This window comes from Ahaetulla prasina, chromosome 3 (assembly GCF_028640845.1).
Source record: "Ahaetulla prasina isolate Xishuangbanna chromosome 3, ASM2864084v1, whole genome shotgun sequence".
Lineage (NCBI taxonomy): Eukaryota > Metazoa > Chordata > Lepidosauria > Squamata > Colubridae > Ahaetulla > Ahaetulla prasina.
Genome location: NC_080541.1, coordinates 217,814,934 through 217,829,777, shown reverse-complemented (window position 1 = coordinate 217,829,777; position 14,844 = coordinate 217,814,934). Strand labels below are relative to the sequence as shown.

Sequence of the window (14,844 nt, the reverse complement as noted above, 5' to 3'; positions counted from 1 at the left end):
CTGGTGATTTGAACTTGTCTAGGGTAGACAGGTGTTCACTTACCATTTTCTTCCCTATTTTAACTTGTATTCCTAATCTGTTTTTTGTGGTGCTGTTTTTGGTAGGATGTACTAGTGTGTAACTGCACAATATATAAAGCTTCTAGGATAGAAGAAGAGGCAAAACATTGGGGGAGAAGGAGGATTGCATTGGGAGTTCAATACAAGCTGTATTGTATCTCGTGGGAGACATTTATGCCTTCCTTTGGAAAAATTTCTCATTTCTCTCTCAAACCTCTGCATTGGTGACCAATATTTAAAAGTGGAACTCGATATATTGTTCTTAAGTGCAGGTTTCCCCTTTCTGAGTGTGGTGAATCACTGTTTCAGAATAGAGATGCAACATAAAAAAGGGCAGAAAGTACCTTGCAATTTTACATATACGCTAGAATAAAGAAGCCAGGTTTTGAAATGAGAGGCTCTTAAAGGTTTATAGCAGTGTTTCACAACCTTAGAAACTCTTTAAGATGTGTGGATTTCAACTCCCAGAATTCCCCAGCTAGCCAAGTTATCACAGTAAAGAATCATTGGTTTATAGTAGCTCTCAACTAGGTTGCACCTGGTAAGCATAATCTAACGAAGTAAAGTTACTTCTGGATCAAAATCTGGAACGGGAACGTTTAGCCACGAGTGTTTTGCTTCCAGTGCTGTTTGTGAGACAGCAAAATCTCAGTTTAACATACTCTGATGCAATGGACTTGGCACAAAGCAGTCCAGTTTTCCCTCAGACCTATTAATATCAATTTGTGTAATAATGTTATTTCACGGACGATGGCTTTTACATAACATGTGCAGTGATGTTATGACACATATTGTACAGTTTGCATCATGTTTGAAATTGTTATTTGTTGTTGTTTATACTGTTACTGAAAATTGTGACATACATCAACTGAAAGTTGTGATATAGATCAACATATTTAAAAATATGGTTCCTAAAGTGATTCATTTTTAAAAATCTTTTGTAAAAACTTTTTTTCTGAGGTTTCCGGTAATCATAGTGTATACTATTTAGCAAGCATTCTAAAAAAATAATCACTCTTGAGATTTTCTCCAGGAAAATTAGTAAATTTTTCTGGTGGATCAGAACAAACAAAAAATCCTCTTAGTGTGAAGATTACATTGTGTGTGTGTGTGTGTGTGTGCGTGTGTGTATTAAAGTTATTATATCAACTATCACTGAATTTTTAATAGTATAAGCTTTCATATACTGCCAAATGTGTGACCTTTTATGTGTGACCAAATATGTGTGCATGTATACACACATATATTTTTGAAAAGGTAATTGCGGTGGTGACAGTAATTTGTGAAGTCAGAGGAAAATTGGACGTAGAAGGTACGGGGCTTACATACGGATGTAGAAGAACGGGCCTCTGTGGCTCAGGCTGCTAATGCAGTCTGTTATTAACAGCAGCTGCCTGCAATTACTGCAGGTTCTAGTCCCACCAGGCCCAAGGTTGACTCAGCCTTCCATCCTTTATAAGGTAGGTAAAATGAGGACCCAGATTGTTGGGGGCAATAAGTTGACTTTGTATATAAATATACAAATAGAATGAAGACTATTGCTAACATAGTGTAAGCCGCCCTGAGTCTTCGGAGAAGGGCAGGATATAAATGCAAAAAAAAAAAAAAAAAAAAAAAAAGAAAAGGTACAGCTATTTCTGGAATACCACCATATCACCGTGCTCATCTATTCTTTCTTGCATAGATTAGCCAGTTTGGCTTCTGTAAAAAAAAGCAGTGGAGTACTGATATCTTATTGGAAATGTATAAATTACAGGAAGTCAATGTATAAATTACAGGAAGTCCTCATTTAGTGATTGTCTTGTTTGGCGACTGTTCAAAATTATACAGTGATGAAACAGAAAATTTTCAACATTTACGAAATCTGCGAGTCTGTAAAGCTAAGGAAACCTCAAACATAACTTCATAAACCCAGTTTCAGGTTTACTTAGCAACAGGTTTGCTTAACAAGCTGCCGGTCCCAATTATGGTTGCTAAAGGAGGACTACCTGTATTGCTGTTATAAATAATGTTTAAATGATGCTGGGAATGTTCTACAAGAGTAAAAGTGCAGGCTTTAAATCTGCTGCCATCGTCAGTCCACTTTTCTGTATCGCGGGCATCAGAGATGGGTTTCAGCAGGTTCTGACCAGTTCTGGAGAACCGGTAGCGGAAATTTTGAGTAGTTCGGAGAACTGGTAGTAAACATTCTGACTGGCCCCGCCCCCATCTATTCTCTGCCTCCTGAGTCCCAGCTGATCGTGAGGAAATGGGGATTTTGCAGTATCCTTCCCCTACCATGCCCACCAAGCCACACCCTCAGAACATAAACATTTTTATGTAAACATTTTTGTTTACGTAACGTAAACATTTTTGTTTACGTAACGTAAACATTTTTGAAACCCACCACTGACTGACATGTTCTGTTCTTGCTTGTGAATTGCTGTTTTAAGAAATACGCAGCTGCAGATTCGAAATGTAGCAAAACGGAAAAGTCTGAATGCGGTACATTTGGATTGGTATTTCTACTTTACTAATCTCTTAAGGATTTCTTCACTTTTGAGAGTAGAAGATTTAAGATCAGGGGTGTCAGACTCAGGGGTGCTTAGATCTGGCCCGCGAGCCCACCCTGGAAACAGCACAGGACTGGCCCGCGGTGCCTCTGCCACCAAAAACGGTGCTCGGGAAGGCCATGCGTGGCCTTCCCGGGCTCCATTTTCAGCCATGATGGCCTCCTGCAACCCTCTGCCAGTGAAAACGGAGCTTGGGGAGGCTGCGCGCGGCCCACCCAGGCTCATTTTTCGGCTGTGACGTGGCCTCTCTGGGCTCTGTTTTCATTGGCAGAGAGCCCCAGGAGGCTGTCGTGGCCGAAAACGGAGCCTCGGTGAGTGACAGCAATGCCCTCAATGAAATTGACTTTGACACCCCTGATTTAGATACATATTTCTAAGTATCGGCAAATTATACCTGAGCTCTTTTTGTTAGGCAAGATTTAGTTCCGATGGCCATCAAAAGTGCAGTCTATATTAAAGTGGCTTTCCATGCCTGCAAGATGCTTTCCCTTTACACTTGGTGAGTGTCAGCTTATCCTGTAACGAGATTAAGGAGCCTGGTTCACTGTATAGACAATATTTCTGGCCATGTGCAGTCCCTTTGTGCAAATTAAATTTTGCTGCTGTGGCAGGTCCTAATCTAGAAAGCACCTGTTTTCAAAACTTAAAGTGATAAACTTTTCCTTTCCCATAAACAACTCTTCTCTTCTCTTCTCTTCTCTTCTCTTCTCTTCTCTTCTCTTCTCTTCTCTTCTCTTCTCTTCTCTTCTCTTCTCTTCTCTTCTCTTCTCTTCTCTTCTCCTCTCCTCTCCTCTCCTCTCCTCTCCTCTCCTCTCCTCTCCTCTCCTCTCCCCATCCCCCCTCCCTTTCTCCCTCAAGCTCTCTTTCACAATCCAGTCTTTTTTAGCTGGCATAGTTTTCAGTTCTCGAATGTGTGGAAGAAAGTTTCTAAAAATGTGCACCCACACCTATAAAGACAGGAACCTGCAGCATGTGTAGGGCTGTTGAATATACACAAAATATGGAGGTAAATGATCAGAGGAATTAATCAGGCATATAAAAAGGTTCGATTAAATAGATGAGAGAATTGCAAAAGCAATTTACAAAGCAAACTTCCTATTCACTCATTACAAAAAAAAAATAAAAATCTATCCGTGGTTATAATGAAGCGGCAGGAGCATGCTGAGCAAGGAGGAGTGTGGCCAGAGGAGAAAAAAAATGGCTACGTGTGAAAAGCAGGTTTAGACGTGCAGAAGATGAAAATGGAAATGCAATATTAGATAAGAATTTGAAGGGCGATCATGATGGATTCTTTAGAGTTGTTTCAGAAAGCAGGGGAGGAAATAGCAGCCCATGTTCAACTGGGCAGCCCTAGAAATGGAACCTTATAAATAAATAAATAACTTTGAAGAGAATTAAACAGTTCTGTTGGACACCAGAGAACAATTCCTAACAATAAAAGTTGTTTAACAATGAACAGCCTGTTAGTGGTGTTTAAATAGAAGCTGGATGGCTGTGATAGTGAATTGAGGCATTAGAAGATCTCCAAAGTTCCCTCCAAACCTTATATTATAGCTAGTCTTTGGTTAACAATGGCACCTGGGACCAGGATTGTCATCAAGTGTGACGTCACATGACCATGCCTCTTAGTGCCGGCAATTCCAGCAGTCCTGGGTTGTTGTGGTTAAGTGTGGACTGCACAGGTTATTAAGTGAAGATGTGTGCATGAGTTCTGATTTCCTCCTGTCCTTCCCATTGCCTTCGTTGGTGGAGAGCTGGCAAGGAAGATCACACATCATAACCATGTGAATGTGGGGTTGCTGCAATGGCCAGAACTCTGAGGACCAGTCACAACCACCCCTTGTTCAGCAACCGTTGCAAGTTTGAATGAGGAATCGTTAAACAAGGATTACCTGTATATGACTGTATAAAGCTTAAGACGGACCGGACCGTTGTGTGTTCAACAAGTTGAGGTTTGAGGGAGGCTGTTTTGATTTTGGAGCATTGCATTGCAGAAGTTAGAACAACCCAATTTCAATTTAGGTGACTTAGGTGACTTAAACTCATCAGCCCCGCCCCTTCTCTATAGTAAGCATACTTTTAAAAGAAAGTTAGCAAACATTCAGCTATCTCTCTTACTAAACTTTTACATCCTAAAATATTTTGATTTTCTAAATGAAAGCAGGTATTCTTATGGTGCCAATTTTGTTATCACTGTTATCTGCATGTAATGAATAGTTTCTCCATTGCTTGGAGACTCTAGATTGTTGTTTGTACATACACTGATATACTTTTAATTTATTACGTTTCACTTATTTCTGTGTAGAACGTGTGAAATATATTGTGCTTTGAAGGGATAAAAAATTCAGTCCATGATAGCCGTTTTATTCCCATGCTAATAAATATGCAATTTTAAATTATTTCCATTTAAATGGATTAACTATATTAATTTTGTCGTATTCCAGTTTTGCTCCTAGGAATTGGAGCCACTGCATGGACTTCTTAAGTTTTTCAATCTTTTCCCTGCCCATAACTGTTGTAGTAAGTAAGCTAAGTCTGTAGATCTCTGAAGCTGAGCAGAGAATGGAAGGCTTTTAATTTTTCTTAGGGGATATAATTCAGTGCTGTACTATCTGTTAGAGATGCACTGGAGGGCAGTTATGATTTTTATAACCACTTTTGTGACTAAAACTTGTTATGGAAAATTAATTTAGAAGTTAGACAATTTGTGTTCCTGTTTCTGAAACTTGCCTTTAATTGGCTGGTGGCTTTTAAGGCTGGTTGAATAAAACCATGCTCAGTGCCAGGTTTTTCCTCCAGTTGCTCTTTTCAGAAGTGAGTGAAGTGTTGGAAAAGTGGGACAGCATTCCAAGACAAACAATTTATAACATTTGTATGAAACCAGCAAAAATATAGTGAGCTGCATGGTAGATGGAAGAATGAAATTTAAATCTACTAACAAATAAGTTAGTCCCTCATTAAGACCATTCCTCAACTTAACACTATCTTGTGTAGTTATTATGCAGTTGATTTTTATTTATTTATTTATTTATTTTATTAAATTTCTATACCGCCCTTCTCCCGAAGGACTCAGGGCGGTGTACAGCCAAAATAAAACACAGAATATATACAATTAAAAGAATTTAAAAAGAACTATTACTGTGCGGCCGATAATTAAAACATTTAAAAATTTAAAATATTATTAAAACCCCAATTTAAAACAACTATTTATGCCAGTCCTGCTTGAATGAATAAATATGTTTTAAGCTCACGACGAAAGGTCCGAAGATCAGGCACTTGACGTAAGCCAGGGGGGAGTTCGTTCCAGAGTGTTGGTGCTCCCACAGAGAAGGCCCTACTCCTGGGGGCCGCCAGCCGACATTGTTTGGCGGACGGCACCCTGAGAAGGCCCTCTCTGTGAGAGCGTACGGGTCGGTGGGAGGCATAAGGTAGCAGCAGGCGGTCTCGTAAGTACCCGGGTCCTAAGCCATGGAGCGCTTTAAAGGTGGTAACCAGAATCTTGAAGCGCACCCGAAAGACTACAGGAAGCCAGTGCAGACTACGGAGCAGTGGTGTTACATGGGAGCCACGAACGGCTCCCGTTACCACTCGCACAGCTGCATTCTGGACTAACTGCAGCCTCCGGGTGCACCTCAAGGGCAGCCCCATGTAGAGAGCATTGCAATAATCCAGCCGAGACGTAACCAGAGCGTGAGTGACCGTGCATAAGGCATCCCGGTCAAGGAAGGGACGCAACTGGCGAACCAAGCGAACTTGGTAAAAGGCCCTCCTGGTGACGGCTGCCAGATGTTCATCAAAGGACAGCCGACCATCCAGGAGGATGCCCAAGTTGCGAACCACCTCCTTTGGGGCCACTAACTCACCCCCAACAGTCAGCTGCGGGTGCAGCTGACTGTACCGGGGTGCTGGCATCCACAGCCACTCCATCTTGGAGGGATTGAGCTTGAGTCTGTTTCTCCCCATCCAGACCCGTATGGCTTCCAGGCACCGGGACAGCACTTTGACCGCTTCGTTGGGGTGGTCCGGGGTGGAAAAGTACAGCTGAGTATCATCAGCGTACAGATGATAACTCACCCCGAAACCACTGATAGGGGTGATCCACATGTTTGGGTGATAGTTGATAGGGGTGATCCACATGTTTATTAGATTGGGCATCTTGAAGGAAGGATCTTATTTAGAGATGCTATTTTCCAAAAAGACTTCTCCCGTAACCTTTTTTTTTTGGGGGCCCCCAAAGTTTTAGATGTTCATACATGTATTTTACCTTTTAAATAGTTGTAGAACTTATTTTGCTGTAGATAGGACACAGGAGGGTTGTTGGCCAGTATTGCTGCTCACGGAAACACAAAATGCTTCAACGGAAGCTTTGTTGAAGAAAATTTCTGTTTTTGTTCTAAGAGCTGTCCAGCAGCTTTTAATCTTTGTTGAAACTGGGTCAAAATAAATTTTGTATGCTGGCTTTCTACATAAATGCCATTTGCTTTCAAATTATGAGGTGAAGTATAATGTTTAAAGGGCAAGTAACCCCTTTTTGCCTCTTAATCAAAACTCAACCGACTTTTCTCTTAGCGCCTTCAGTTATGTTTTTTGCATTTTCCTTCCTTCCTCAGCTGGGGTTGATTTCTTTTCTCAAACCAACTCTGATTGGATGCTCTCTCTGTTTTCTGCTAGGCATGGTCATTGTACGTAGTGAGAGTGGCCAGCTACTGATGATCCCTCAACATGCTTTGGCGCAAATGCAAGCCCAAGCCCATGCACAGTCCCAGTCTCAAACTACCATGACTCCTCGCCCTGCCACATCTACCAGTGCTTCTCCGGTCCAGCTTTCGACTGTGCAGGTCAGTTCCCTGAGAAATGTAAGTAAAATAACACCTTAAATTCTTTCTTATGTTGAAGGTATCTGTAATGGAATGCGAGAATGACCTTGAAAGATGGGGAGAAGAGATGCTGCCTAGGGAATGCTCAGATAAAAGGGGGAGGAGCCCAAAATGAAATAATGGGCGGGGCAAGAAACTTAGTAAGAGTCTGCCCTAACGAATCAGGGGGTAAAAAGAGATGGCGGGAGATTTGTACTTTCAGACTTTCAAGATCCTGCTAAGATGTAGCCTCTATAATAAAATAGAATTTTGCTCATTTTGTCATGGTTTCCTATTTGGTCTACTTGGCAGGTGGACATTATCAGAGTTGGTTGTTTTCACTCTATGGCTCTGCCTAGGAGCCTCTGCCCTATAACCTGTTTTTGTCCTAGGATCCCCTGAAAAATATTCGCCATGCTAGCCGGATATGGCCCTGCCCTATAATATTCAAGCATTCTTCTTCTTGTCCTTCAGGAATCAAATCTTAAATTTCCAGTGGATTACAAGATGTGATCCTTGACAACAAGCAGCTGATTGCTGGAATCTACCTAGGTTCCTTCTGCAAAATTCTGCCAGAAGCAATTCTGCTTCAAAATGTAACCGCCCATGCAGTATTAAGAAAGAGCAAAGCCTCAGTCTCAAACAGAAATGCTCAAATGTGTGGCAAAATAGTGAAGACAAGTTTTGTGTGCATGCGCAGTATTATTGTCAAACTGAATCTTCCGTTTCTTTTTATAAGCGAGGGACTACAAAATGTCTAAAAACTTCATATGTGAGAATAAATGCTGATATTGATTGTAATTGTACGAAAAAATCCCTTCTTCTTCACCTTGTGAAATCTCCAGCAGATTATATTTATGGCTAGCACCCTCTTATCTGCTTTGATTTTAACACAGAAGTCGTCCATCTGTTCTTCCTTCCTCCCCTTAAAATTGAGGTCTTTTAAAGGTTTTTGTTACTCTACTGCATGTTGATAAGTTTTAGAAGAAAGTCAAACGAATTTCAAGATGACCACTCTTGTCATCAGTCTTTAAGGATATACTTTCCTTATATATTGTCAAGTAAAAATAATATGTTGATAATCCCTGGTTTTGATTGTTTTGCTTCCAATTTTAAATAAGCAGGAAGGAACCCTGGGAAGTTAAAAGGAATAATAAATACTGTAGTTCCCCTATTTTACTTCACTATCTCTTGCTTCAGAATTGCTCTCCTGATAATTTCCTCTCTTTACCTCTCTACCTCTCAATTACTTTTTAAGATTATTTTGATTTTCTTTTGATACCTGCTTAGGAAAAGCCTGTGATCACTGAATATCAAAGCTTCAATCCCATTTATCTTGTGATTGCTTTTCAGTGATAATGATAATATTGAATAATGATTAATAGTAATTAATAATCAGAAGAGCAAGCTTGGGACATCCTGTTTGTACTTAGTTGGTGCTGAGTGTTTTCTAATTCCGAGGCAAACGTTGCAAAGTTCCTGCAATCAGGAACTTTTTGAGTGTATTCCCTGACTTTTTGGGTTTTTTGACTAATTTTTGATTTGTATGTTCGTCCTTTGCTTTTAACAGCCCAAGTTTCTTTAAGTAGATACTATTTCCTCAAATGTCTGCAAAATATAAAAGAAAAAACTTTGCGTGCTTTGTTTAGGTTTTTTAAAAAATTTTTTAAATAAATCCATACATTTAAGGTTTTATTTGGCTGTATCATAGGGACACAAGCAGTTGAAAGCATTTGAGATGGGGATGGAAGCTAGGGCAGATCACTTTAAGTACCTAGCTGAGAGTTTTGCATTTAATAATTAATTATATTCTGTTTCCCAGTTGTGTCTGAGCTGTTTTCACTTTGAGTATATACAGCTTTTATATTATTAATATAAAATAATAGCATCCTTACTTAATATTAAGGCCATCACACTTCTTGCAGCCTGGAAAAGTGCTTTATGTCCATCAAGCTCAAACTGACAGCTTAGGGTCTCAGAATCAAAAGCAGCATTTCTGAAATGAAATCCGCTTTGGCCTTACATTTTAAGGCAGAGGTTTTGTGATTTGATTTTGCGTAATTGAATGTTGAAATATTCCAGCAATCACGCACGTTACCTCTTTCAAATTTTACTCCAATTATGGCTTGATTTGGATTACCTTCTTAGAGTCTCTTTGCAATTTGCCATTTCAATTTTGGGATTAGGATTATTTTTATAAACAGGCAATCCTCGACTTAACAACCACTTGTTTAAGGGCCGTTCAAAATTATGACAGAGGTAAAAAAAAGTGGCGTATGACCAATCCTTATAGTTTATACATCCCTATAGTCACATGATGAAAATGCAACTCACATGCATTTAAAGCGGTTGCAGTATCACAGGTCACTTGATTGTATTTGTAACTTTTTTAAGGGGTTTCTAACAAGTAAAGTTGATGGGGGACGCTGGACTCACTTAGTGACCATAGCAAAAAAGGACATAAAATCTAGTACAACTCACTTAAATGACTGCCCCACTTAGTGATGGAAGTTCTAGTTCAAATTGTGGTTGTAAATTGAGAACTACCTATATTTGCTTGTTTAAACAAACAAGCATTTTTTTTAAAGCTGCCAAATGTGACTTTGGGCAATGTACAATTCTAATAGGAGAATTATACTACAGGTCTGCTAGTAGTACTTTTTCTTCTCTGTTTACTTTTTAATTCATAGTTTTCCTAGTGGGCTGGAATTCTTCCTGATGGCTTTATTCTTCCAATCCTCTTTTTCTAGACCCTATCTAAGACCCCATTTGTGACATCATCACAACTTAACAAAAAAACTGTCACAAGCCACTTTGTCCTCATCACCACAATAACACTTAATGCACCTTTGAATGTAGTGGTTCTCTGTTCTTAGTATGCTTATTATTAAATTAATTGTATTTAATGTGAAAAGTGTTTATTCAGTGACCTCTAGAATCCCAGTAGGGAAAAAAATTAGCTTGCAAAATTGTAATGTTCTATATGATTGTGTGGTCACAGGCAGATTTTGTATATGCAAGGATTTGTTTTTAAACATCAACAAAATATGTCAAAATCCACATTTTTGAAATGAGGAATATAGATCAGATAGCAGTTAGCAATGACTGAATCAGGTTATAGACATACTTTGAAGGAGAAGCAGTTGGAGAAAGCACACAGGTTATTTTAAGTCAAGTTTTGCAAATCGCCGTTCTCCCCACCCCTCCTTCTGTTAAATTATTTTGTGACTCCTTCTTTATTTTATTATATTTAACTGCTTTTTGGTGAATGTACCTTTTCCAGGCACCAGGAACTCCTATAATTGCTCGGCAGGTAGCACCAACCACTATAATCAAACAAGTGTCTCAGGCACAGACAACTGTACAACCCACAACAACGCTACAGAGGCCGCCTGTAGTCCAGGTTAGTGGTTTTATTTTTGTTTTTAAAGCCAGCTGATATTCTTTCTGATACTATCATAATATTATGAATATTACTACTCCTATTGGTTTCTTATGATTAATCCATTGTTGTTTGTAATTTATGATTAACGATTGTAACTGTGATTATGACCTATGACCTATTATTTGCTGTTTATATGTATACTGTGAGCTTATGCAACCAGGACAAATTCCTTGTTTGTCCAATCACACTTGGTCAATAAAGAATTCTGTTCTAAATTCTATTCTATTCTATTCTATTCTATTCTATTCTGTTCTGTTCTGTTCTGTTCTGTTCTGTTCTATTCTATTCTATTCTATTCTATTCTATTCTATTCTATTCTATTCTATTCTATTCTATTCTATTCTATTCTATTCTATTCTATTCTATTCCACTCTACTTCACTCTACTTTATTCTTTCTTCTCACTCTACTTTCTTCTCTCTTCTCACTCTACTCTCTTCTCTCTTCTCTTCTCTCTTCTCACTTTACTCTACTGTACTGTACTGTACTCTACTCTACTCTACTCAAGGGAACAATTAGCCAAATATACTGTGATGAAGTTAGGGTGGTGGTCATCTTTCTGAAAACAGCAGACAAAGATGAGAAAACCAGCACATGTTCTTCACTGTTTCATTATTATTCATTACTGCCTACAAACAATATGAGCTTCTATATCTCAAAGGTGCTTTTCCAAAAGGCAACTGGCCTGTGTTTTCCTAGAGGAGGAAGAGGAAGAAGACGTTTTGCTTCTCATCCAAGAAGCTTCATCAGTTGTGTCTGGATGGTGGGGGAATGGAAGGCTAGGTCATCCCCACAACTGTTGAAGCTTCTTGGATGAGAAGCAAAACATCTTCTTCCTCCTCAAGGAAAAAAACAGTCCAGTTGCCTTTTGAAAAACCACCCTTGAGACAACCATGACCTGGATGACTGAGAATCTCTTTAGACAGGGTTCTATGTCTGCTAAGATGTCTTGGTGAGATTAGCAGACCTTCTCCCAAATAGATGGTTGAGTCCTATTCTAAAAAATGGGTTTGCTATTAAGCCATATACAATAGTGGGCAAAATTGTGGAAACCTTTTGGGAAAAGTGTATTTTTGAAGTGTGATGGCTAATAACACCACTTTGTTTTGGAATTTCAAGATAATAATATTGCACTGCTGGAATGGCCTGGGAATAGCCCAGATCTTAACCCAATTGAAAATCTATGGAGCTGACTCAAGAAACTTGTTAGTCAGAAGCGACCCAGCAATAAAATCCAGTTAATAGAAGCCATCATTCAATCTTGGTTTCACATTATAACAGCTGCAGAACTAAAAGGCTTGGTTCACTCCATGGAAGACATTGTAAGACATTTCCCAAAAGGTTTCCACAATTTTGCCCACTACTCTACAAAGGATTGCAGTTGACTTTTTGAAATAGTAGTGGATCTTGTACAAGGAAATACACTGGAAACTCTGTAAGATTTCTTGATTGATAAAATTCTTCTCTGAACACTGGGATCAGGATTATTGGGTGCTTTTTTGGAATGTAATTTCAGATTTGTAAGATTATCTTCTTACAGCTGGAATTCCATACACTTTGCGAGTAATATTCCAGAAACCCCTCTTAGATATTTGCTTTCAAATTACATTGTGATTTAGATAGCATAAGATCATACATTTGAATATTGTTCACAATAGTTAAAGCTCAGCAGAAAATATTCCCGATAGATTACAAGCCTGAAAACCTTGGGAGAAATAGCAAACTTGGATTTGTCTGTCTGCGTCTGGTTAATGCAGGCATTATTGTGACTGCCTGGCTATCACCTACTTAATATTTATCCATCCTGTGTTGCAGTCTGTCTAAGCAGATGCCTCCCTTTTAAAATTTATTTCAAATACCTAATCTTGCAAACGGGTTAAGTTAATGCTTGTAAATTAGTTATTTCCTGATATCTGGACTTTTAATAGTTGTCAGGCAAGAGTCAAAGGAAGCTGGAAATACATTTCAGCTCTTTCCTTAAATAATATCTTTTACACTACCCAATACATTTTTGTACCTCCCTTCGTAAATTGTGGTTAAAAGTTACCCTTTTAAGCTACTGTTGGGACATGGCAGCAAACATTCCCACCTACCACCCACCTTCCCCGTCTATGATTAATGTCTCATACGTGCTCGTTTGCCCAGGAGACCCACAATTGGGGGCAATTCTTAAGAAGCAAAAGTGACACAAGTTTATTGGCTCTGGCTTACACACTCCTGTGTGCAAATTCTACCACCTTCTCCTTTTTTTTTAACCGGCGCTTTTTAAAATCCACTTCCAGGGTTTTCAGTTGAATGCCTGGGATTTTGTGCCACCTGGCGGTCCTTCCTTTAAACAGCATTAAACAGGATCTTAAAAAGCAGTATCTATTTTGGGAGATCGACCACGGAAGACAATCTGATCGTAATGAATTCGCTCTTATTTCTCTTCCTTCCTCTTCTCCCTCCCCACCTCCAATCTAATATCTTTGTGTTGCAGCCTCAAATTGTTCTGGGTAGTCCTGCACAAACAACAGCATTAGGAACAGCGACTGCTGTGCAGACTGGAACCCCACAAAGGACGGTGCAAGGAGCCACAGCAACCTCCACTGCTGCCACAGTAAGGCACTGATTGCTATTTACTGCAAGGCAAAAAGACTGATCTTGTTAGCTCACCAAGAACAGAATCTCTCCTCAAATAAAGGTTCAATATGGAATATGAGATTATTGGTAGAGTCCTATAGACCTGGGGTCTCTAACCCCCGGTCCCATGGACTGATACCAGTCTGTGGCATGCCACGCAAACAAGCGAAGCCCCATCCGGGGGAGGCAGGCAGCACGTGAAGCCACGCCTCCTCCGGTCCACGGAAAACCTCTCTCCGCAGAACCAGACCCTGGTGCCCCAAAGGCTGGAGGCCAATGCTATAGACTATGATGTACTTTAGAAGTATGAAACCACAGTCCCGAAGTCAGGTAGTCCTTGACTTACAACCAGAATTAGGAACCGAAGTTCTATTGCTAAGCAAGAGGTTGTTAAGTCAGTCGCACCCACTTCTATGACTTGTTTTCGTGGCTGTTAAGTGAACCACTGCAGTTGATTCACTTAACAGCCTTAATTAAGCGAATCATGTAGTCATGAAGTGAGCCCTGCTTCCGCCATTGACGGTGCTTGTTGGAAATTGACTGGCAAATGGCGATCACATGACACTGCGATTGTTGTAAATATATGCCGGTTGCTAAGTGCCCGAATTTTGATCCCTGATCCTGGGGATGCTTTAATAATTATAAGTGTGAGGACCAAGTTATAAATCATCATTCAGTGCCGCTGCAACTTTGAAAGGACACTAAACAAACAGTTGTTATTCAAGGACTCGCCTGAATGTTGTGAGGCTATAAATGCCAATGGGAACGAATATAAAAGTTACTTGGCCGCTAAATTCTTCACTAAAATGACCTACCATGTGCATAAGCAAAATCTACAATCGATAACTTTATAAAAGGAATATATTGCCTATTTAAACACTCGTGGAGGGTTATTTTTTGTTTTTTGTTTACTATTAAATTTACTCACTTCAAACTTTTACAAATGGGTTTGAGGGTCGAAGAGCTGCACATAGCTGTTGCCCATTTCCTCAAGTTGATTATTCAGTCACCTTTTTAGATCTCAGAGCCTGTTTTTTTCTCTGACTTCTTCTTTTTTTTATAAAGCTGACCTGTTTTTATCTTATTTTTTTTAATAGGAAACCATGGAAAATGTGAAGAAATGCAAGAATTTTCTCTCAACGCTAATAAAACTGGCCTCTTCTGGAAAGCAGTCGACAGAAACTGCTGCTAATGTGAAAGAGCTAGTCCAGAACTTGCTGGTAAGGGGACCCGTTCAAATAATTATTGCAACCAGGGATGAAATGCTTCCGGTTTGGACTGGATCGTCTGATCCAGTAGCAATGGCGGCA

The 14,844-nt window shown here is 39.6% G+C and overlaps 1 protein-coding gene across 2 annotated transcripts in view; it reads left to right on the top strand.

Annotated features, from left to right (window-relative positions):
* Nucleotides 1-14,844, top strand: part of TAF4 (TATA-box binding protein associated factor 4) — a 97,417-nt gene that overhangs the window by 44,817 nt on the left and 37,756 nt on the right. Inside the window, exons 3-6 of one of the 2 annotated variants that reach the window (XM_058178827.1) lie at nucleotides 7,284-7,450; nucleotides 10,752-10,871; nucleotides 13,392-13,511; nucleotides 14,632-14,754. In XM_058178827.1, the coding sequence (XP_058034810.1) occupies nucleotides 7,284-7,450; nucleotides 10,752-10,871; nucleotides 13,392-13,511; nucleotides 14,632-14,754 (530 nt within the window). Of the gene's footprint in view, nucleotides 1-7,283; nucleotides 7,469-10,751; nucleotides 10,872-13,391; nucleotides 13,512-14,631; nucleotides 14,755-14,844 lie in introns of both variants that reach the window. The other variant, XM_058178826.1, reaches the window with a different exon arrangement.